This window comes from Corylus avellana, chromosome ca3 (genome assembly GCF_901000735.1).
Source record: "Corylus avellana chromosome ca3, CavTom2PMs-1.0".
Taxonomy (NCBI): domain Eukaryota; kingdom Viridiplantae; phylum Streptophyta; class Magnoliopsida; order Fagales; family Betulaceae; genus Corylus; species Corylus avellana.
Window position 1 is genome coordinate 37,328,575 of NC_081543.1, and position 23,708 is coordinate 37,352,282.

A 23,708-nucleotide genomic window follows, 5' to 3' on the forward strand; every position below is an offset into this window, starting at 1 on the left:
AATGATATCTTAAAAGTGCCATTCTATTTTGGAAAAAAAAATCAAAATCAAAATCAAAATTAGTCCTTAAAAGTCATTTTTGTGATTTCAATTTTATTTACGAGCTTCTAATTTTGATAATCAACACCTTGAGATACGATCGTTATTCAACTTTGAGTATTTTGTCCATATAATTAATGGGAGCTTTGCCATGTTGACGGATTGCCACGTCACAATCACCAATATGATGGCTGTGTTTGTTAAACTACACGGCATTGTTCATGGATAAAAAGAAGAAAAATAATAATAATAATAATTGGTATGGAAAAATGAAAAATTGATATTGAGAAGTAAAAAATTTTGTTTTGTAGTGATTTTTTTATTTGAATAGTAATAAAAGGTAAATAATGTGATATAAAAAGTGAATGATTTAATATAATAGTAAGAATGTTTTTTTGAAGAAAAAAAGGAAGTGAATAGTGTGGTGGATGTGGGGGAATGTGAGGGGGTTTAACAAATACCCCCGATGTCACGTTTTATGTGATGACATGTCATATTAATTAGCATGTGTCAATTTGTTCAACCTGGTATACCAGAGTATCGAAGCCCCTAAAGCCCTCCAATTATAAAGGATGTATTGGCTATGTTTGGCCAAGGAGTGGCAGGACCCAGACTCAAAAGTTCAAAAAATTATTCTCAAAATTAACTTAATATTCTTATTTTTTACATCACATTAATCAATTTTTATTACTATTTAAATAAAAAAAACACTACAAAACAAAATTTTTCACTTTTTTATACAATTTTTTTTTACTTTTTTCTCTTATATCAATCAAATATGTACTACAATTTTCTTCTTTTTTCAAACCCTTTGTCCAACACACCCATTAGGTAAAAAACGAGGCCCAAAATTGCCCGACAAGCATTAGACCTCGGTCCAAAGAACAAGGCCTAAGACCAATGTCCCAATAGAAAAAGGTCAACCTACTAGCTATAAATAAATAACATGGAGAGTGACCATATCATTAATGGTCCCCTTTATTTCCAACATATAATTTGGGGTTAGGAGAAACATGCAAGGAAGGCATGGTACATTATGTGAATATATATCTCCAATGGGATCACAACACCTGGCCAAGAGGTTAGAGGCAAAACCCATTTTAAAGCCAAGGCATTGCAGGGGATGGGGAGGCATAGGAGTGATTCCCTACTGGCACACCCAGTAAGCTTTCTTGCACATTTTTCTTTTTTCTTTTTTATTTTTTTAACTTGCATTCTTGATCTAAGTCTCGATATGTGTTATCAACAGTTTGACACAACTATGAGAATCAATAACTAGTAAATTCTTTGGACAAACGACCTCATGTAGAACACCAGATTGAAGACTGCCCAGATTGACGATGCTCAGAGATTTGTAAGACATCGGCGCTTGGATTGGACGTGGGAGATGAAGAAGATGATTTTTAAACTGACAATTTGTTAGTTAAACATGGTTTGTTTTATTAATTTTTTTTAGCATATAGTTAGAAAAACATGACAGTTTTTTTTTTTTTTTTGCCAAACACGTAACAGATTTAGAGACTGAGTTGGGGGAAAAATTATGTAAGAATAAATTTTTCTTTAGGTACTTAAAAGAAATCAAAAATCTTTTTTAGGTCAGACCACATTTTATTTAGAATTAGAATCAAGGGAGGATAAGATGATGAATAACGTGCGCTTGAGCACATTGAATCTCAACCCACCTCAGCACTTTAACGGTTGCTCTCTGCTTCTTTCTCGTACTGTCCCCGATGGAGAAACTGCGAGAGCTGGTGAACGAGATAGCCTACGCTCGGGACCACACAAAGCTCTCTACTCTGCAACGCTCTCTCACCCCAGTCCTCTCATTCGCCTCCTCCCTCTACAGAGTCGCTCTCTCCTTCCGCCACTGTCTCTACCGCTTCGGCCTCTTTCGCAAGCACTGGTAGGACCCACCTCCTTCATTCCTACTCCGTTTGGCTGCCGAGAAAAGAAAAGAAAAGAAAATTCTGAGTTGTCGGCCCCAAAAAGTTTTCACCTTCAACTAAATCAAGGCAACTAACTTTGGTTTAGTAGAGCTTCCTTTTGTTTTCTAAATGGGATACCTTCCTTTCCCACATTTTCTTAGCAACCAAACAGCGTGGGAAAGTTTTGATTGTTACCGAGAAATGTAAATTGGGTGTTGGGTTCTCTATTCTTTTGATACCGAAGAAAAATAAACGCCGAGCTTGAAGATTTCACAATTTTTATTTTCTTTTCCGCCACTCTCTCATCAAAGATAACGCCCTAAATGTGGTTCCAAGTACTGCTTTTGTGAAATGAAAAAAAAAAAAGAAAAAAAAGAAAAGAAAAAGATTTTGTTTAATTCGTTTGATATATTTTTGTTTGAAAGGTTGCCAGTGCCGGTGATCAGTGTGGGGAATTTGACGTGGGGAGGCAATGGGAAGACACCGATGGTGGAGTTCATTGCTCGCTGGTTATCTGACTCTGGAATTTCACCTCTCATTCTCACTAGGGTACTATTACCTTTTTGTTTTTTTTTAACGTTGTGATTCTCTGTTTTGAAATTTGAAATTAATGGGTGTTTTTAAATTTTCTCTGTTTGATGGTTTAGTGAGGGTAATTCGAATATTTGTGTGAAAATGGTTCAGTAGAATGAGTTAGGCTTTTGAAATTTATGTGGTTCTTGAGGAATGTTTTGGTTTTTACTTAACTGCTGGGGAGGTATTAGTACTTGGAACCAAATAATTAAACTACCGAGTCAATTTCATTAGAGAAATGAGTCGAAGTTGAGAAAAGAAACAGACACACGCTCAAACACGCACCCATAGAGAGAGTAGGAAATAGGTGTGAGAGATGACTTCAGGAAGTTTCGTAGTAAGTACGCGATGTCCGTGGCAATGGCTGATGGCTGCTTTTTGAAATTTAGTGCCATTTTGGATATCTGGTGGAAAGTGAATTGGTCCACTTTGTTTAGACTGAATTCTAAGATACATGGAATCGGACTGCACTAGGTGCGAGAGCATTCATTTTAAATGGGCGGCCAGATCATAACAACAAATGAAAAAGAAAGAAAAGGGTGGTTAGGAGCCGCCAAACAAGCCCTTAGGCCACAGGATGATTCGGCCATCTTTGATGGCTGGTTTGGGGGCGGCCAAACCACATTTTTACCCCTGATGGCCAAATTTGAGAGTGGTTTAGTCACTCTTTGTTGGCGATGGTAGCACAATATGTCAACATCGCTGTAATTCACTGGAATCCTATTAATTTCAAATTTCAAAGTCCATTGGACATTCCAAAGCCCAATGACTTGATGAAACATGAGTGACTTCAACATATTGACAACCCAAGCTATTCTGTTGGCTACTTGGATGCTTTTGCTCTAGATATGAGAAAAATTAACACCATGACCATGCTTATTGTTTTTCATAAGAAACCCGCCTTGCAATTCAGTGATGCTTGTGAATCATGGGACCCACAGGTATGAATGGTCAAGATCCCTATGGGTCCCTAAAATTCTGCCTTTGAAATTGTCCCTGATGCATGTAGGAGTCTTCTGATATTTAACAATACATTTGGCAATAATATTCTCTAGTCCATCGAAACTGCAAGCTTAATGCAGATTTATTAAAGTAGGATGACCCTCTTTTATAGGAATTTCTCTTTCAATACATGTTTTTTTCTTATCCAGAAGTCTGGGAGAAAGGAGGAGATTGATTGATCTTCATATGAAAGTCGTAGCTAAAATAGTATGTTCAAATCAAAGCTGAACTATGTTCAACTCTCATATCTAATAGTATCATTTCTCTGGCAGGGTTATGCTGGTGGGGATGAGGCTAGAATGCTTGAAAGGCATCTATTTGGGACACCTACAAAGATCGGTGTGGGTGCAAATCGGGCAGCTATTGCTGCTTGTTGTTTTGAAAGATATGGTTACATTGATCCTCGTAGTAGTACATGTGATCATAAACTTTGCCTTGACAAGAATGTGGAAAGTCATCTTAATTCAGAAAAAATTGGTGCTGTAATTCTAGATGATGGAATGCAGGTATTAAAATTGTCCTCTTTATTTCCTGTCTGTTGTTGGAATACATTCTTTATCTATATTCGCATATATGCTGCCCGCATTCTTTTCTCTGGCATGTATTGTTATCTGAACTTGCAATGCCAATCAACTTTAGCTCAAAGACGCTTTTTCCTTGTAAGAACAAAGTGAAGGGAGAAGTCCTGGGCTTAAAACTCACTGAGTGCATGTGTGTCTCACCAATCAAAAACATTTTGTATAACCAACCACATCTTTTTCCATAATTTTGCTTCTCAATATGATGATCCCAGAAAACATGTTATACCCACCATTCAGAACATGTGCATTTTTCCATACCATGATATTTGATTTGTTGACGTTGGTTACTATTTAGATTTTAATGGTGAACTCTTGAAACTCAGATCTTTTGCTTATAGAGGTTTATGCTGATAGTTTATATTACTTACTTATCAAAAAAAAGTTTATATTACTGACATGGAAGACAGCACTGGAGCTTACAGCGTGATCTAGAGATTGTAATGGTCAATGGTTTAATGCTGTGGGGCAACGGTCAATTACTCCCACTTGGACCTTTAAGGGAGCCTTTGACTGCACTCAGACGGGCAGATGCTGCTGTCATCCATTATGCAGACTTGGTATGCAAGACTGACATTTTTTAGCTTCTCCTTTTTAAGTAATTATTTATGCTTCAATTGACATTGCGCGTTATGATCAGCATTGTCTTTAGGTAATTATTACTCGGTTTCTTTGGTTTACATTGTTTGCATTTGTGTGTCATCAGATGTAATAAATACTTACCTTGAAGTAGAATTTATGCTTTGTTATCAAACAGGTTTCAGAACAAAATCTCAAAGATATAGAGTTTATGATGCGAGAAGTTAAAGAATCTCTCCCTATTTTCTACACTAGAATGACTCCCTCACACTTTTTTGAAGTGGCAAATATTAATTCCAAACTACCTCTGGAAGCTTTGTGTGACGCCATCATATTATGTGTGTCTGCTATTGGTTCTGCAAATGCTTTTGTGAATGCGATGGAGAAGGTACTAACCTTTCTTTCATTTTTATTTTTCACTTTTGCTTCAAAATAGCCCCATGTAGATGCTGAAGAGCTTCATGCCTGTCATCTTTGTATCCAGAGATGGATTATGTGGCATCATTGTTGCTCTCTACCTTTTACTTCTTTTTTCTAAATGAGAAATTCCTTGCTGCAGATAGGAGCATCTTATGTTGATCGACTTGACTTCAGTGACCATCACGTCTTTCAAGCCACGGTACAATTATCTTCATCTCTGCCTTGATTTACATCCTGTCAAGTGTGCAATTCTACTTTTGTAGGTTTGCACGACACTTTGTTGCTTCTACCACACCTCAACTATACCTACTGCACAAGTAAAATAAAAAAATTGTGTTATGTGCATGACTATTCTATCTTTCTATATAACCCTATTCCGAACTTCCAATTAAAACACAGCGAATACCACATAACTGGATTATATCAGTTGTTTCAATGTCCCACTCTCCCCTCCCCTCTTCCAGTCCAACCTTTTTTCTTTGTCCCTCTTTTTCTATCTTTTCTTAAATACTGATTTACGGCTGTGTTTGGCGAAGGAGTGGCTCGGACCGGACTCAAAATTCTAAAAAATTCTTCTCAAAATAACCACAACATTCTTACTTTTTACATCACATCAATCACTTTTTATTACTATTCAAATAAAAAAAATCACTACAAAACAAAAATTTTCATTTTTTTATATAAAACATTCTTACTTTTTTCTCTCACATCAATCAAATCTGCTACAGTTCCGGCCTGCTTCCTAAGTCCACTCCTTTGCCAAACATAGCCAACTTGGCAAAGCCTTTCCTTTTCTTTTGTTACTGTTTATCACAATTTCTAAAATAAATTAACATTAAAACATTCTAACTTTTTTCATTTTTTATATCACATCATTCACTTTTTATTATTATTCAAATAAAAAAAAAAAATCACTACAAAACAAAACTTTTTCACTTTTTTATACCAAACATTTTTACTTTTTTTTTCATATCAATCTACATCAACTACATATCTAAGGAAAAGGCTTTGTCAAACAAAGCTTGGAGGCTTCTGCTATGTGGAAAGTTCTTGATGCTCTTTTGTTGTTAATCATTATAGGATGTTGAAATGATCAGAAGGAGACTTGGAGAACTTGAGGACAAGTTTGGTTCCCAGCCAGTTATTGTAATAACAGAGAAGGTAAGTAGATATGAGAATCACTATACTGGTGGGTCGGTATATCTGTAAGCTGTCTTATTTAAGGGGGATAAAATATTTTTCAATTGTTGGGCTAGTGCTCCTTTCCTAGTGAAATAAAAAAATCGTGAATCATGGAGGATATGAATCTTTAGTCATAATTATTCAAGTGAACTTCTCTTTTTTTTTAAAAAAAATTCATGTTGCCAGGATTATGATCGAGACTCGGAGATTCTTAAGCACTTGCATCCTTGTAAAGTTTTGGCACTCTGTTCTGTATTGCAAGTTTTGTCTCACAAAGGATGCACGGAGAATGGATTCAGGAAGTTCTTGGAGGAGCTGTTAAGGGTAAAGTTAGCTGGTCCAAACTAGAGTTATGGTGATTCTTAAGGGCACAACTTTACAAGCTCAAATTTTGGAATTCTTGTGTGCTAATATAGTCATACAACGCCATATTTCTTATTCCATATTGGCAAATATACAACAGTAACTTGCTTAGATAAAGGTCCAAGGCAGGACTCCTTTGAGGTTATCTTCATTGTCCACCAAATCCTGAAAATTTGATTAGAGTTTGAGATTAGGTAGCTAGAAGTATCAAGATATATTGTTTTATTGCTCTGTGTGGACATTACTAAGCAAGCCATCTAAGATTCAGGATGTCAATCAAACAAAAGTGCTTGTTAAATCATGAATATATAAGATTCTGCAGTAGTTGAATTGCATGGGTTGAGCCATTTTCAATTTTTAAGTGGTATCTTCTTTCAGACATGGGCTCTAAACATTCTTATGAGATATTGAATTTCTAGAAATTCAAACCCCAAATGAACTGTGTAAAGCGGCGCTATATTTTTTGTAAGTACATTCATTTATTCAAAAGAAATTACAACGAAGACTCAAAACAGAAAACAAATACAAACTTAACTGAAAAACCTAATACAGTCAAGCTTCTAGCACCTCTATGAACCGAAAGGAGACTAGAACAGTCAAAGTCACTTGCGAATGTAGTTGATGAAAGCCGCGGTGCACTATGATGGATAAAGCCATCTGGAGTAAGAAAACCCCTAAGAACTTAAATTTAGACAAGTTTGAAAAGAAACCGTAAAGATTAAGTAGAAAACGAACAACGAAAAAATGGTTTCCTTTATAGACATAGAGTCTAAAGCCCAACCGATTCAGGTTATTTTTAAAAACTTAATCCAGACAGACTATTAGTACCTCAATGAAATGGAATGAGACCAGAAAAGTGGAAAAAAGATTTCATACACAGACACGGAGTTTGAAGCCCAACCGGTTTCAATAGGGAAAGAGTTTTTTGGGTTGAAGGAATTTTCTCCAACCTAATTTTTAAAAATGATGTGTCATTTACATGTGAAAAAAGCTCATATTTTTTTTAATTGCAAGCACAGAATTAGAAGAAATTTTATTTAAAAAGCATGTGATTCTCACATGCTATTTAAAAAACATATATTTTTCACATAAAAAGTGACACATGTCATTTTTATAGAATAAGTTAGAGAAATTTCTTCAAACCCAGTTTTGAGGAAAACTCTATCATTCAGGTAATATAGAAAGCAACAACACACAAACAGAACGTAAAAAAAAGACATAATAAAAAGCAGAATAAAATTTCGAAATCCAAAAATCAGCAACACCAAAAATAGAGGTTACGGATACGCGGTGACATTTGGTTTAGAAAAATTATGAATTATGTTATTTCTGGTGAGCCAAATGATGTAAGGTTACAACAACGTTAAGCTGAAATTCATTTGTTTCTCTCTTGGGTATGGCCATGCCTAATTTATATATATATATCCTCAAAATTGAATTTCTCCAAATGTTTTTTTGCCAAGGTCAGTGGATGCAACATATAATCATATACTAAAAATAAACATGTATATTTCAAGTGTCTAATGATTAATTGGGACGAAGTTTCTAACACAATTCTCGTTAAAAAAAAAGAAAAAGAAAAAAAGAAGAAGCAATTGACAATGACATCGTTACCATAGTCATATTTATTTCATTTCATACCTTAGTGGAACAAATTATATTAAGAACCAAATGCATAGAAATAATTAAATTGTACAAGAATAAAGTAAAAAAAAAATTATAAATAATTAAAAGGGGTGGAAACCAACAGCAAAAAGACAAAAAGTATCGGAAGGAGCTGTCCCGCCGAGACTAACGTCGTCCACTAGAAAACTCCACGTGGAAATAAAAACAAAAAAGCCCCTCGACGGAATAGCGTCCAGGTTCAATGAACCACAACACGGCCGTTATTTATTGTTTCTTTCTTCGCTCTTCTCTCTCTCTCTCTCTCCCTCTCATACACAACACCGAAAATTCAGAGAGAGAACCAGAGAGTCTCTCAGCTTCAGATTTCTCTCTAATGGCACTCTCAGCTTCTTCTTCTTTCCTTCGCGGCTCGACCACTTCGCACGACCTCAAAGGTAAAAACTCTCTCTCTCTCTTTGGCTCTCTACAATCTCAATACTGTTATTATTATTATTTTTTTTGAAATGATTGTTGGTCTTGTAGACTTGTTGAATCTTTGTGGTTTTTAATTTATATTAGAAAAAAAGTATTTCATCTCATTTTCAATTTTAACAATACTTTCCTTTCAAATAAGTTTGTCTGTTACTTTACCGTCCCTCTCTCACTTTATCGATCGGTTTGTCTCAGCGATTCCTTTTGTATTTGTTCAACTCCAATTTGTTGCTGAAATTGAGATCTAAGGATTAAATCAAACTTAGATGAAAATGTAGGGAATAACTATAATTTTTCCCTTTATATTATTAGTGATTCAAACTCGAAATGTCGTTTTTATTTTTTCTACTCAACTCGAGAACTCAGTGAATCGAATAACTCGGTGGGTGTATAGTAAATTAATTATGGCCGTCCCGTCTCAATAATTGTTAAAATTTCGAAATGCTTGACTTGATAGTTACCGTGTAGAACTGTATTAGATTCCCCCTATGTCAACCATATTTATAAATGGCCAGTACTTTGGTGCCTAAGTATTTATCACTTTTAAAATAAAAATAAAAATGTTGAGTTGATGAAAATAAAAATTCTAAAGAATTCTGATCGACAGAACCTGGGCAAGTAGAAATATTAATTTGCGACTTTGAGGTCGGAGAGGAAAAAAATGCTAATAATGGTCAAATTTGACTATTACGAAGGAATTGGCTATTCTCTTGGAGATGAGCAGTGATACAAATTTCAAACATTCTATACATATTACGGAATTGGGAATAAAATTGATAAATTGGTGGCAGAGCTTTAGTGTAGCATGATACCAAAAAGGGTTGGGCTATGAAACTCTTTGCTTTTAAACTCTCCCTTTGTGACCCAAAAGAATGTGAACGTAGTTTTGTGTGTTTTACGAGTGTTGTGTATTTTGGATTGTTTGTTATTATTTTTGTTTTGAAAAAAAATAAATAAACAAAAGAGAAAAGAAAAAGAAGTTTTATAAAACAATTGTGTTCTCCCGTCTTTTATTTTCTCTTCTCAAAACAAAAATATTAACGAACAACTCAAACATAAAACACTCTTAAAATCACAATACAATTTTCAAATCTATGTTACCTCAAAACATTGACAAACATAGCCACAATTTACTTGGTACGTCTCAGTCAATCTTGTGTAAAATATTGAAAATTACTTCAATGAAACTCACACATCAAGTCATAAATGATTTACCCCATAGCACATATCTACCGATAAGGAGCATATTTAATTTACCAGGAAATAATTGCCCAAGTATGGGTAATGTTAGGAACAAAAATTAAATACCCACCCTTTTCTCTTATTAAATACACAAATAAATGAATGCCACCACCAAACAAATAAGATTGCCATTACTGTGGGCTGCCCAAAACCACCTTACCCCCACTCAAATTTCCATGGTAATGCTCGTCACTTCCAAATCTTTGACTAAATTTCGGCAACTTCTATTCATCACTAACTTCCAAAGCCAAAAAGGAGGGTATAATTATTTACAATTGGACTGTTCGAATTCAGGTGGTGGCGGCGGCATTTGTAAAAGAAGGGGGGAAAAACCATTAAACAACCAAATTATGTGTATATTATTGACAACTTGTTAAATGGGACAAAATGCTGAAACGAAAAAAAAAAAATAGTGGAGGTGCCACTAGGAAGAATAATAATAATAATAATAAAAGTAGTTTTTGAGTGGTGAAAACCAATAAAGCGTTTTTGAATTCTGATGGAATAAGTTTGAGTTGAATGTTTGAGCCCCTTTTTTTTTTTTTTTCTTTTCTGTATTGGACTATTTGAGTATGTTTCGAATTGCGTCGGGAAGTATAGATTTAAAGTCAAAAAGAGCTTTTTTGAAAAAGTTTCAATTGAGTTTATTTGAGATTGTGTTATGGAGTGTAAGTTGTGTAACCAAGTTATGTGTATATTATTGAATGGGACAAAATACTGAAACGAAAAAATAATAATAGTGGAGGTGCCACTAGGAAGAAGAATAATAATAAAAGTAGTTTTTGAGCGGTGAAAACTAATAAAGCATTTTTGAATTCTAATGGAATAAGTTTGAGTTGATTATTTGAGCATGTTTGGGATTGCAGCGGGAAGTATAGAGTTATGGAGTGTAAAAAATACTTTTAATATTTAGAAAGATGTGCCAAACAAAAAGTTTGTATGTTTGGTAAAAAATTTCAAAAGTATTTATTTGACTTTTTTACTTTAAACACACTTTAGGAAAAAGTTTAAAATTGAAGCTTTTTCTAAAAGCTTTTTTTTGTCTTTAAAAGCTATACTTCTTAACGCAATCTTAAACATGTTCTTAAGTTTTTTTCAAAAATGCACTTTGACCATTTTTAGCGTAAAAAATTCAAACAAGTATTTTTGGAATTTTTTACCAAACATATCAACTTTTTGTTTAGTACAACTTTCTAAGTATTAAAAGTGTTTTTTACATTTTCTAACGCAATCCCAAACAGGCTGTAATGACTTGTAAATTAAAAGAATGATTGAGTTAATTCTCTTGCTTTATAGGAACCTTTTTTACTTTTTCTATCTATTGATCTGAATGAAAGCCATCTTTACTAATTTCTGTCCAGTTTCAAACTTCGTTCCCTCTCAATCATTTGTTCCATATCTAGCGGATTGGAACTAACCTTAAAAATTATATTTGTCATCATTTTGATCCTTACAGGGTTCCGGTCAGTTCGTCTATTGGATAAATGCTTGGTTCCATCAGTGCCCGGGGATTCTTACCTCAGGACATTCTTAGTAAAACCAGTTTGCGCAGAACTGAAAAGGAGTGACTCAGTAGTTCCTCTCGCTGCAACTATGGTTGCTCCAGGTACATTCTCTGTTAATGGTGTTTGATTTGTGACTCTTCATATACAGATACTAGGGCACTAGTGATGCTATGATTGTGAATTGATTCTGAAACAAAAGAAAGAGTGATCGCCATGTCTTTTGCCGAAGGGTAGGAATTTAGTTATGCAGTCCTATTCTTTTGTATTAGGGTTAAATACTATTTTGGTACTTGTGTTTGCACCATTATCTAATAATAACCTCGGTTTTAAAAAACTAAACTATCATAGGTGGTACTTGGAATTGTTTAATTATTAGAGTTAGTCTCTCCGTCCATTTTTTTTTAATCTAAAAACGTAACAGCCTGCTATGTCAAACCTATTAGCGACCGCTACGTGTCATATATAGGTATATACCACATTAACATTATTTAAAAAAAAAAAGAAAATGAAAAAAAAAAAATGAGAGAGAATGGTGTTGGAGGGAGATCCACCCTGCCACCCATGTCTCCACACGCACCCATGGGGGCCACAGGTTTGATGTGGTGGGCCATTAAATTTTTGGACGAAGGGACTACATTCGATAATTAGACAACTCTAGGTACTACGTGTGATAGTTTTTGAAATCAAGATAACTATTTGATAATGGTCCAAAGCACAGATACCAAAATAGCATTTAATCCTTTATATTATTTGAAACGTGTTGACAAAAAAATTTGCACATTGTTTATGGGGAATTGGCAGAAGTTGAAGATAGGATTGAAACTGAGGATTACGAGAAGTTGGCAAAGGAGATGGGACATGCTTCCCCACTTGAAATTATGGACAGGGCCCTTGAGAAATTTGGCAATGACATTGCCATTGCATTCAGGTATCTCTATTTTTGTCTTTCGCCTGCCTCTAATTTAGTTATAAATTTTGTCAGAAGAAAACGTTTGTAAGTTTAATTCATTGGTTAATAGAAGTTTTAAATAACGTAAATATTTATTAATTTAATTTCCCATATAACCCTTAAATTTGAGTCCATCTTTTTTTTTTCAAATTTAATCTCACCTTTCTTGACTCACCTCTGGTCTTCTTAAAAGGATTGTTATGTTTATTCGGTTTCATTAAAATGTATGTCATTTGCAAACTCTCGTCTATCTTGAGTTGGATGAAATAGTGATAGTACAACTAGTATTGACCATATAATTTTTTTAAAAAATTTAGTTAGCTTCTACGTATAACTCAATTAATTACTAGAATTTCAACCATTTTTTCTCGATTATCACTTACGAGATAGTTGAACTTATGCATCATGAACACCAGAATCTATATTTAAATTGCTGTTGATTTGTGCAGTGGAGCTGAAGATGTGGCCTTGATTGAGTATGCCAAGCTGACTAGTCGCCCCTTCAGGGTGTTTAGCCTGGACACCGGGAGGCTAAACCCAGAAACATACCAATTCTTTGACACTGTCGAGAAGCACTATGGCATTAACATTGAGTACATGTTACCTGATGCTGTTGAAGTTCAAGCCCTAGTGAGGAGCAAGGGACTATTCTCATTCTATGAAGACGGACACCAAGAGTGCTGCAGAGTCAGGAAGGTTAGGCCTTTAAGGCGGGCACTTAAAGGTCTCCGAGCCTGGATCACGGGGCAAAGAAAAGATCAATCTCCGGGTACAAGGGCTGAAATTCCAGTTGTCCAGGTAGATCCCTCTTTTGAAGGAATGGATGGTGGAGTTGGGAGCTTGGTGAAGTGGAATCCTGTGGCCAATGTGGAAGGTCGTGACATATGGAACTTTCTCCAAGCCATGAATGTACCTGTTAATTCTTTGCACTTACAAGGATACATCTCAATTGGATGTGAGCCATGCACAAGACCAGTCCTACCTGGGCAGCATGAGAGGGAGGGAAGGTGGTGGTGGGAGGACGCCAAGGCTAAAGAGTGTGGCCTTCACAAAGGGAACATCAGACAAGAAGAGGTCGCCCAACTCAATGGCAATGGAAATGAGAGTGCCATGGACAATGACATCTTCAACAGCCAGAATCTGGTTACTTTGAGTAGAGCCGGGATAGAGAACTTGGCGGGATTGAAAAACCGGAGAGAACCGTGGCTTGTCGTACTTTATGCACCTTGGTGCCGCTTCTGTCAGGTGAATATTATTCGAGGCTCTAGCTATCTTACGTGTAATGCAGAACTTTGTGCCATATCTAACCATTTTCATTGGTTTTGAGCAGGCGATGGAAGGATCATATGTTGAATTAGCAGAGAAGCTGGCAGGGAGTGAGGTGAAGGTGGGGAAGTTCAGGGCAGATGGTGAGCAAAAGGCATATGCACAGCAAGAGCTGCAGCTAGGGAGCTTTCCCACAATCCTCCTTTTCCCCAAACACTCGGCCAGTGCCGTCAAGTATCCGTCAGAGAAGAGAGACGTCGATTCATTGATGGCTTTTGTAAATGCTCTGCGATGATGAAGTGAAATCCCTGCTACCAAGAAATTAGTAATTTGGGTGCTGATATGGGAAATATATATTATATGGGTGTTGCTATGGGCTGCAGTGGAAGGCACTAGCGGCAGGAATTGTATATCTGAAGTAGGCATGCTTCCTTTCTTCTGATCTCAGGTGAGGAATTCATCCTGAAATTAGATGTGTTCTATAATTTTGTAGAGTAGAAATTGTGAGAGATCGATCATCTCGTTGATCTCTTCAAGGTTTGCGGAATAAAGAGCATAGCTCTCATTTGTAACATTACAATTTGAGTTGATATTGTGGACTTCTATTTTTCTGCTTGCTACCCGGTACACCTTAAAGAGGCAGTCACCAAATGTGATAAAAGCTTTTTAGGCCATGCAGAGTTTGGCATACCTTCCTAAAAGCATTTGGATATGAAGGGTCGGTTTAGGTTTGTGATGTCAAAACTTGAAATTTAAAAATAGTGATTTTAAAACGTGCAATTTGAAAACGTAATTTTTAATAACGTAGTTAGACGTTTGATAAAATGACAGTTTTGCCTTTAAAATCGATTGTGCGTTTTAAAAAAGTTCCTCGTTGCCTTTCAACATTTTCAAAAAGTAATTTTTTAAACAACTCTCAAATAATATATTTTTTTACTATTTGGTTTAAATTGTACCTTCAATTTGCGAAATTGCAATGTCTTGTGCTCATGACTGGTAGCTTCCCTTAGGATAATTTAGCATCTTCACCATCTCCTCCGCTACCCTCTTCTTCTTTGCCGTCACTTGCACAGTCTGATGCTTGTGCTCCTTTTCCTCCACCACCACCCTCATCCTTCTTATATGTATTAAAAGCTCTTAATCTATCTATTTATCCAAAATTATAATTCCAGCAACCTATTTTGTTAGAAAAAGTGTACTCTTTTTCTGATTTGATATCTAACGTAACATATCAAACAATGAACATAATTAAAATCACCCCCCCACCCCCTCAAAAAAAAAGACAGGCATATTTCCTTTAGTGGATAATGCTTAAATGTCTCTATTAAATAGTACAATAATTATATTACGGATACAATTAGGGGTAAAAGACTTTGAATCTGGCCAACTAATATAACTACTCGTGAACTAATAGAAGAGCATATTAGGTATGAGCATTAAGGAAAAAATAATGCTACATATTACATTTATACTGGACAGATATAACTGTGCATTTGTGCCCATTAACTCTATATATATAACAGAGGCTAAGAATGAGAGCGGGATGCGAGTCTAATATGAAGCATTAATCTTAAGAAAGAAAGGAAAAAAATTGAATTCTAATCGGCACGGCTAAGTTTGCATAATAAAATAAAGTGAGATAAAAGTATAATTTTTAGCATAGTTATTTTAGGGTCAAGATTTTGTTTTATTACATTTAACGGTGTTAGACGGTATACATAATATCACATTATTTAAAATTTTAAATGACAGTGAAAACAAATTCTCTTATTAAATCTTTCTGTTTCCCTTGAAATCGAGAGATAAAATGTTTACGGACATAAATGTACACGCATCAACTTATCCCCTCTATAAAATCCAGACACCCAATCCCTGTACTGCGCCCACAGCGTATCATATACCAGTTTGACAGAGAGAGACAGAGAGAAGATTGCTTGGCGCGATGGCATACAATAATGTTTTCCTAGCAGTGAGTTTCCTCTTTATTTGCTTCAATTTGTCGGCGGCTCAAATGGTTCCGGCCATGTTCGTATTCGGAGACTCCATAGTAGATGTGGGCAACAACAATTACCTACAGCTCTCCTTCGCCAAGGCAAATCTCCCTCACTATGGCATCGACTTTCCGACCAAAAAACTCACCGGAAGGTTTACCAACGGCATGAATCCTGCAGATTTTCTTGGTGAGTTAATGAAATTATCCTTTTTTTTTCTTCTTCTTTTTTAAGGGGGATAAACGACTCATAAACTTTGTTTATTAAATATCATGCACGCACTGTACGTTCACGTGTTGGTTGATGGGTTACAATGATTTAATCTTTCGATCGTTTTCTCAATGTGAAATGAATGGAGCATGGCGCAGCTGAGAAAGTGGGCTTGCCAACTTCACCGCCATATTTATCTCTGTTGAGCGATTCCGACAATAATAACGTGTCGTTCCTAACCGGCGTTAGCTTCGCCTCCGGCGGTGCTAGAATATTGGATGACACTGACCCATTTGTTGTAAGTGAAGGAAAAACTTTCACTATCATTTTTCTTTGATTTTCTTCAGTTTCTTTGCACCTTTTTTTCATCTTCTTACCTTCTCTCATTTCTTAAACCCATTTTTATTGGTTTATATCTGGGAACTGATTAACTTAAAAATTTAATACGAATCTAATACGAAATTAATGGTGCCAGACTCGTTTTAGAACAGTTTAAGGTTCGTCTCGATATAATCAGAATTAGGCATGTGACATTTAAAAATTTGAATTTTTAACACAAACCATTAACCCAGTACAAAATTAAATAAGTCAAATTAAAATTTTATATATATATATATATATATATATATATATATCATTTTCTTGTACAACAATAAGAACCTTTGTAAGCTATAAGCTACTACACCCATGATTCTCTCATTTCTGGGTTATTAACTCAATTGGGCCTGTAGAATGTGGCCCTTCTATTCCCCAAGCTAGAAACTAACGTAGCCCATATTAAGGCTCAATGGGCCACTGAACTATTGGAATGCAAAATGATTTATAAATTGTTTTTTTTTTCTTGATTAATTTGAACAGTTCCAGTCAATACATTTGACACAACAAGTGGACTACTTCTCGAGAGTGCATGAAGAGCTGCAGAAACAGGTGGGATCCTCTGGTGCAGAGAAGCTTCTGTCCAAATCAATCTTCGCAATTGTGATTGGAGGCAACGACATCCTGGCCTACTCCAGGTCCTCTAATCTCCGCAACAAGACTACCCCGCAGCAGTATGTGGCCTCCATGGTTCTCACACTGAAAGCAAAATTAAAGGTAACATAGCATTTGCTTCCTATAAGTGGAGTCAGTATTCGAAGGCCACTTTCAATATTTCTTAGCACAAAACATTATTCGATCATGATAGTAATGATCAGAGTAGAGGGGCTGATTCCTGAAATTTATTGCCCAATTTTCAGGGAATTTCTTGCCCGAATTTAGACAAAAAATTCAGGAGATATATATCAATCCGAACAGAGGTCGACTCAGACCAACCATACTTTATAATTATAGTTGCTTCCTTCAACACCCTCCACCACCATGCGTGCATACCACATGCCGCTTTGGTACTGAGCATGTGTTGCATGCGCCACTGCCTCTATTGCTTCCTTTTGGTCCATACGTTAGAATGTCGACTTCCCCTCTTCTTTCACATTGGATCTCCATTAAAAAAAAAGGTTTCAAATAAATGGATAAAAGATTGCGGAAATAAACATAATTTAATTGCATGTATATTATATACAATGTATTTCAAGTTCCATATAATTAGCTGCTTAATTGTGATTTTCATCCAGCTAAGTCAACCTATGGTCAGGCTTAGCCAATTTTGTGAAGGAGTCAAAAGACAGACTCCAATACAGTTCATTGATTGAATAAGTAAGCTGAATCAAATTCTTGTAATTGCTATATATATTATAATTTCAATTGACATCTTCGCTAATTATTTCTTTATTAAAATTCTTGCAGTATTTATACAATCTTGGTGCACGCAAATTTGTTATTGTTGGGATAGGGGCACTGGGATGCTGCCCCTCAAGAAGGAGTAACGTCAAAAATGAAGAATGCAATGAAGAAATAAATTACTGGTGTGTTAAGTCCAATGAAGGCTTTGTATCAATGTTGCAGGAATTGAAGTCAGATCTCCAAGATATATACTACTCCTACTTTGATACTTATACAGTGTTGCTCAACGTCATCCAGAAACCGGCTGATTATGGTATGATTAAATTCATCATTTTTTATCGGTTTAAAATATTGTTGGGATAACCGTTGATTTAATATGATATTTTTAGGGGTGACACTTCTACTTAGCCCTACTTGATGGGCAGTGGTTCCGTGACAGTATCATGAATTGGAATCCGAATTCTATGATTTATCCCTATTGTAGTTAAATATTCTAGGCCTATGTTGTCTATAATTTACCTTGGTTTTTCTAACTTGAGTTTGTTTTCTTTTTTGATTAAAAAAGACGAGTGATTAAAGGCCTTTTCATGTTTGATTGCAGGATTTGTAGAGGTTAAAGCTGCATGTTGTGGGCTGGGGACTCTTAATTCCGACATATTTTGCCTGCCGATTGCAGCCTATTGCTCCAACAGAAGCGACTACATCTTCTTTGATCGAGTCCATCCCACAGAGGCATCTTATCGCATCTTTGCAGATCACATTTTTGATGGTCCTTTACAGTACACATTTCCGATGAATATGAGGCAGCTTGCAGCTCTTTAAGCTCGGCAATAAAATCTGAATTCTTCATATGATAGAGAATATCAATAACATGTTATCAAAACACGCACACTTCGGGATGGTGGTTGAGTTCTTTGCAACCCAGCTCCAACCCGGGGAGGTGGTTCACGGGAGACTCCCACCCTGCAGAGGTGGTTGTAGGGATGAGGAAGTCGCCCGCAACCAACCCCAGAAGGTGGAAGAGGGTGGCGGACTTCCCTACCCCCACAACCATCTCCTTCCATCTTGGGAGCTGGTCTTGGGGTTGGGTAAGTGTAACGCCCCACCAAATATTAAATGCGACAATTTTCATTATTCCATGTGGCACTACTATTATTATCTTAATTAACGCAATGAAAATTGCCTTATTATCTTAGAACACCAAAGCACAAAGCAGAACATGCCTCTTACAAGTGTCAAGTGTGTGATAGTAAGTAGAAACTTGATATTTATGGAGAAAAATGAGATACAGGAGAAAAAAGAAGTAATCACAAATAGGAAAAGAGGAAAACCTAATTGCGTCAAAGAAAAGTAAGTATTCTCTAAAATGACAAAAGATAACTTAAAATGGTGATTCGAAAGAAAAAATGACAGATTTTGGGTTCAAATGGCACTTATCAAGTGTAGCTCCCTGACCCGCGCCGAAAAGAGCTTTTCAGATTGGAGTCATATGCGCAATAGTGTTTCAATTAGTCATTGAAACTGATGGAATTGAAATGTAGGGGCATAAAGACTTAGAAAAGGTTTGGAAACTAAAATCCCTATTCGAATGAGACACGGTGCCATGAAAACGAACGGATGAGATTAAATCTCAAATGGTTGCTTTCAAATGGAAGAAAGCGATGTCCGAACGGCAAAGCATCTCCAACGAATCATTTTTCAATTTTTAATATTAAAGAGTAAAATAAGATTGAGATAAAATGACATGACCCATAATTGTATCATCTCTATTGGCGTTGAGATGCATTATTTTCCATGGGTAGAATTGTATACCACCCTCAAAAAAGAAAAAGAAAAAGAATTCTATGCCACCCTTTAATAAAAAGGAAAAGGTATCACTTCGATCTATTTTATTCTTGATCAGGTTGAATTATTAATGCTTCACAATTCAATAGAGATGAGTATTAAATGTGTGATATTTAAATTAGAGATTTCATATAAATTTTAATTTACTTTGGGATTAAATTAATATCTCAGTATGTTAAATCAAGACTTCACTTAAAATAACAATTAATTATTTAGTGTTTTGCTCTTCAAGAATAAGCATGAGGTGTGACATAGAGAAAACAAGAAGGATGTCTTTTGCCTATGATGGAAATGAAAAGACATTATCAATACCTAATGTAAATTATATAAATCCACTAAATTCAAATTTAGAGTGATCAATATATATTATTTTCAAATAAAACCTTACCCAAAATACTATAAATCAAGAAAATATTCCCCCCTATATATAAAATCCAATTAAAGCCTTCACTACCCCCCAACATACACTCCTATACATGATGGCTTACAAATTGTTCCTAGTGATTCTCTTAGTCTCCCTCTCCATCTTTGGGGTCACATTTTCAGAAGCTCAAATGGTTCCTGCAATGTATATATTTGGAGACTCCCTGGTAGATGTTGGCAACAACAATCACCTAAAGCTCTCCTTTAGCAAGGCAGATTATCATCCCTACTGCGTCGATTTTCCGAACCATATTCCGACCGGGAGGTTTAGTAATGGTAAAAATGCTGCAGATTTTCTTGGTAAGTTAATCAAAATTAATTCTCTTAATGTACGTTCTTGTCATGCAAGCAAGCTCCTGTGAAAAAAAACTGGAAACCTTAATTGATAATAACTCACCTTAATTCAATCCTTATTTGTATGCTAATGGGCATTGGAATTCAATGGATTATTGGGCAGCTGAGAAAGTGGGCTTACCAACTCCACCGCCGTATCTTTCCATTGAATCCAACAAAGACCATGGCGCGTTTCTAACTGGTGTTAGTTTTGCCTCTGGAGGTGCAGGAATATTTGATGGCAATGATAAACTTTATATAAGAAAAAACTTAATTTTTGTTTTGGATTTATATCTTTTCATTTTTTTCAAACCCTTTTAGCCTATTCAATTTTTTCAAAAAAATTTTTTTAAAAAAAAAATTGAAAATTGAATAATAATTCAAAGGGTTTAACTATTGGGCTCTAGAGTGTAGCAATATTGGAGTAACTTGGAGGGCTTTCAAAGCCCATTGAAACGTTGAAGTAGTACAAAAAACGAAATTTACTGAAAAAATGCGGTGAGCGTGGATCGAACACGCGACCTTCAGATCTTCAGTCTGACGCTCTCCCAACTGAGCTATCCCCGCTACTTGACCTTTGTTTTCACTTTTTTTATTTATTGTTGTAGTATCAGTAACTACCTTTGACAAAACAAGTAGACGACTTTTCTCAAGTATGTGAAGAGCTGAAGCAACGGCTAGGATCGTCTGGTGCGCAAGAGCATTTATCAAAATCTCTCTTTCCCATTGTGATCGGAAGCAATGACATCACGGACTACTTTAAATCATCCGTTCTCCGCAAGCAGATCAGCCCACAAGACTATGTGGCTTCAATGGCTCTCAAATTAAATAAACAATTAAAGGTAATAAAATTACCTATATATAAAAAACCATACTCTCTCTCTCTCTCTCTCTCTCTATATATATATACATATAGTTCAAGAATCCTTTATATATATATATATATGGACCATATATTATATTGGTTAATTATTAATTAATTTGCTCATCCCTTTTTTCAAACAATTACTTGTTGGCAGCGTCTATACAGTAATGGTGCACGTAAATTTGTGATGGTTGGGCTGTCGGTCATCGGATGCTCCCCGACAGTAAGAAAAGACATTGAGGGAGAAGAATGCAGCACAGAAATAAACAACTGTTGTGCAAACTACAACGAAGGCCTTAAATCAATGTTGCAGAAACTGGCATCAGAACTCAAGGACATCAACTACTCCTTCTTGGATACTTACAGTATCCTTAACAACTTGATTGAGAACCCAGCTTCTCATGGTACCTGATTATATCATATATTGCTTCACAATTTCCTTAATTCTCAAAAATTTGTTAATTTTTATCATCAATGCAAAAAATATATATAGAAATGTTTTTTTTTTTTCCAGGATTTGTGGAGGTGAGAACAGCTTGTTGCGGGCTTGGGCATCTTCACGCTCAGATGCTTTGCCTGCCACTTGAACCTTATTGCCCCAGCAGAAGCGACCACGTCTTTTGGGACCGACACCATCCGACAGAAGCTTCTGCTCGCTTCATTGCAGATAGTATGTTTCATGGTTCTTCCAAGTATACATTTCCCATGAATGTGATGCGCCTAGCTGCTCTTTAAGCTTACATTCTCCGAGTGGAAGAGAAAGCCAAGCTTTTATAGGGCCTCCAAATTATAGAAAAGAGCATCAACAGATTGTGTACAACTTTCGTCCTATATATATATATATATCCTATGTCTTTTCTTTTCAGTGAATGTACGTATACTTTAAGTTAAGGTATAAAAATGTTCTATCTGTTGTGTGCAAAGATGCTTTGTTTCTCATTTTCTTTCAAAAGAAAAAAAAAAAAGAAAACCTCCAAACATTGGAGTTTATTATAAATCACCCTTTCTTTCTAAAGTTGAAGTTAAGTGAGGACATTTTCTCTAATATGTTTGGGTTGGTGCGGCAGTTGCGCCCCTTGTGGAGGCCGGGCAGTGGTTCGGTAGAATTCCGGCAGTGGACTAATATTGATGGTCCTACAATTGTCTTGTGGTGGCTCGTGGCTTGGCCTGATAGGTGTCCGGCGGTTTGAGAGGCAAAAATTTAAACTCAAAATATGCTTTACAAAATTTAAAATCGAAAACCATTTTTCGAAACTAAGGAAGCTTTTTTAGTCTAACCGAAAATATTTTCAATTGTGCCAAACACCAAAAATGTGAAAAAATTAAAAATTAAAAAAAAAATCAAAAAAATATTTTATGCCAAAACAAATGGAGCCTAAATCTTATTGAAAATTCAACTTCTTTAACTCACTGTTTTATGTAAAACGATAAACCATAATTACTCATTAACATCATTTCGAGTTAATCTCATAAGAAAAACATTTTATTGTTATTTAAATTACAGTTTCTTTAAAGATTATAATATTCAATACTGTAAGAAGAGTAGAGTAAGACCATTCATCTCCCGCTCAGCAAATTTGTTATTCATTTTAGTTAATATTGTAGGAAGAATGGAGTAAGAACATTTTAAGAGCATGTTTAAGGTTTAGGTGTTTGAGAAATAGAGCTTTTAAGTTAAAAAAAAAAAAAAATTTGGCAAAAGATTTATTTTAAAGCTTTTGTCAAAAATGTGTTTAAGCCATAAATTTTTAAGGGTAAAGTCCATTTAACCCCCTCAAACTATCACCCTAATGACAATTTACCCCCCAAACTATCAATTACAACAATTTACCCCACAAACTATTAAAACAATGACAATGTACCTCCCAATGCTAGCAAAATGACAAAATTACCCCTATAAAATTTTCAATAAGACAAAAATATCCTTTAAAATTTGAAAAAAATAAATAAATTTTAGTATTTTTGTTTTTATTTTAGTAAGGGTAATTTTTTCATTTTTTAAAAAATTGGGGGTATATTGTCACTGCTTTGGTAGTTTGGAAAGTAAATTGTCGTAATTGATAGTTTGGGGAGTACATTGTCATTGTGGTGGTAGTTTTAGTGGGTTATGTGGACTTTACCCTATTTTGAAGGTTTTTAGACACTTAAAAGTGCTTTTAATTTTATTTTTTTTAAACAAACTTTTTGACTATTAAACGTAATTTTAAACCTCTCAAATGCGTACCCAAACATGTCATAAGGCAAATAAATTTAACTGTTTTTACTCCTATTTTAACATCTTAGCTAAACAAAATAATGGGACGAAAATGCTCGAAAGGCTCCAAGTCCATAGTCCAAGCCTATCGGCATAAAGTCAAAACAAACGCGTGGGCCTATTAAATATCCAGACTTGATATTAATCTTATGTATGAACTATTGGGCCTTCATATCCTGAATGAGTCCACAAAAATATCTGGGTCATCTCAATCTCATCCTAGCAGTCGCTGAGAGCGATTGACAAAAACAAAAAACAAAATAAAATAAAGGGGAAAAAAGAAAAATCATATTTAGTCATTAAATTTTTATTTTTATTTGAATTTAGTGCTTAAGTTTTGAATTCCAA

The 23,708-nt window shown here is 35.4% G+C and overlaps 3 protein-coding genes, 1 non-coding gene and 1 pseudogene across 7 annotated transcripts; 4 read left to right on the forward strand and 1 right to left on the reverse strand.

The window, feature by feature from the left end:
• The first annotated feature begins 1,713 nt into the window (after window positions 1-1,713).
• Window positions 1,714-6,985, forward strand: LOC132175183 (probable tetraacyldisaccharide 4'-kinase, mitochondrial). 3 transcript variants are annotated; one of them, XM_059587043.1, is made up of 8 exons: window positions 1,714-1,942; window positions 2,390-2,513; window positions 3,812-4,045; window positions 4,528-4,677; window positions 4,851-5,084; window positions 5,256-5,315; window positions 6,197-6,277; window positions 6,485-6,985. In XM_059587043.1, exons 1-8 carry the CDS (start codon window positions 1,770-1,772, stop codon window positions 6,644-6,646), a joined length of 1,218 nt encoding a protein of 405 aa, XP_059443026.1. In that variant the 5' UTR covers window positions 1,714-1,769; the 3' UTR covers window positions 6,647-6,985. The 3 variants fall into 3 exon arrangements, with proteins under 3 accessions (XP_059443026.1, XP_059443028.1, XP_059443027.1); XM_059587045.1 differs by having other exon boundaries at window positions 4,875-5,084; XM_059587044.1 differs by having other exon boundaries at window positions 4,543-4,677.
• A 1,602-nt stretch (window positions 6,986-8,587) lies between these two features.
• On the forward strand, window positions 8,588-14,408 carry LOC132176235 (5'-adenylylsulfate reductase 3, chloroplastic-like). Of its 2 annotated transcripts, XM_059588380.1 has the most exons (5): window positions 8,588-8,721; window positions 11,457-11,606; window positions 12,307-12,433; window positions 12,904-13,699; window positions 13,785-14,408. In XM_059588380.1, the coding sequence occupies exons 1-5, from the start codon at window positions 8,661-8,663 to the stop codon at window positions 14,013-14,015; spliced, it is 1,365 nt and encodes a 454-aa protein (XP_059444363.1). In that variant the 5' UTR covers window positions 8,588-8,660; the 3' UTR covers window positions 14,016-14,408. The 2 variants fall into 2 exon arrangements, with proteins under 2 accessions (XP_059444363.1, XP_059444364.1); XM_059588381.1 differs by lacking the exon at window positions 8,588-8,721 and having other exon boundaries at window positions 11,514-11,735.
• A 1,254-nt stretch (window positions 14,409-15,662) lies between these two features.
• Window positions 15,663-18,588, forward strand: LOC132176110 (GDSL esterase/lipase At5g55050-like). Its single transcript, XM_059588235.1, has 5 exons — window positions 15,663-15,900; window positions 16,080-16,219; window positions 16,780-17,013; window positions 17,704-17,953; window positions 18,242-18,588. The coding sequence occupies exons 1-5, from the start codon at window positions 15,663-15,665 to the stop codon at window positions 18,460-18,462; spliced, it is 1,083 nt and encodes a 360-aa protein (XP_059444218.1). The 3' UTR covers window positions 18,463-18,588.
• LOC132174561 (GDSL esterase/lipase At5g55050-like) lies at window positions 18,539-21,940 on the forward strand (annotated as a pseudogene).
• TRNAF-GAA (transfer RNA phenylalanine (anticodon GAA)) lies at window positions 20,736-20,808 on the reverse strand. The gene has a single exon. It is a non-coding gene; the product is annotated as a tRNA-Phe (tRNA).
• Window positions 21,941-23,708: the final 1,768 nt, after the last annotated feature.

Excerpts from the sequence above, each read along its gene's own strand:
- LOC132175183 (XM_059587043.1), top strand. The coding sequence starts at position 1,770 with ATGGAGAAACTGCGAGAGCTGGTGAACGAGATAGCCTACGCTCGGGAC. Across the intron at positions 4,046-4,527 it reads TTCTAGATGATGGAATGCAG|CACTGGAGCTTACAGCGTGA; the intron begins GTATTAAAATTG and ends CATGGAAGACAG. Across the intron at positions 6,278-6,484 it reads TTATTGTAATAACAGAGAAG|GATTATGATCGAGACTCGGA; the intron begins GTAAGTAGATAT and ends TCATGTTGCCAG.
- LOC132176235 (XM_059588380.1), top strand. The coding sequence starts at position 8,661 with ATGGCACTCTCAGCTTCTTCTTCTTTCCTTCGCGGCTCGACCACTTCG. Across the intron at positions 11,607-12,306 it reads TGCAACTATGGTTGCTCCAG|AAGTTGAAGATAGGATTGAA; the intron begins GTACATTCTCTG and ends GGGAATTGGCAG. Across the intron at positions 13,700-13,784 it reads CTTGGTGCCGCTTCTGTCAG|GCGATGGAAGGATCATATGT; the intron begins GTGAATATTATT and ends GGTTTTGAGCAG.
- LOC132176110 (XM_059588235.1), top strand. The coding sequence starts at position 15,663 with ATGGCATACAATAATGTTTTCCTAGCAGTGAGTTTCCTCTTTATTTGC. Across the intron at positions 15,901-16,079 it reads GAATCCTGCAGATTTTCTTG|CTGAGAAAGTGGGCTTGCCA; the intron begins GTGAGTTAATGA and ends AGCATGGCGCAG. Across the intron at positions 16,220-16,779 it reads ATGACACTGACCCATTTGTT|TTCCAGTCAATACATTTGAC; the intron begins GTAAGTGAAGGA and ends TAATTTGAACAG.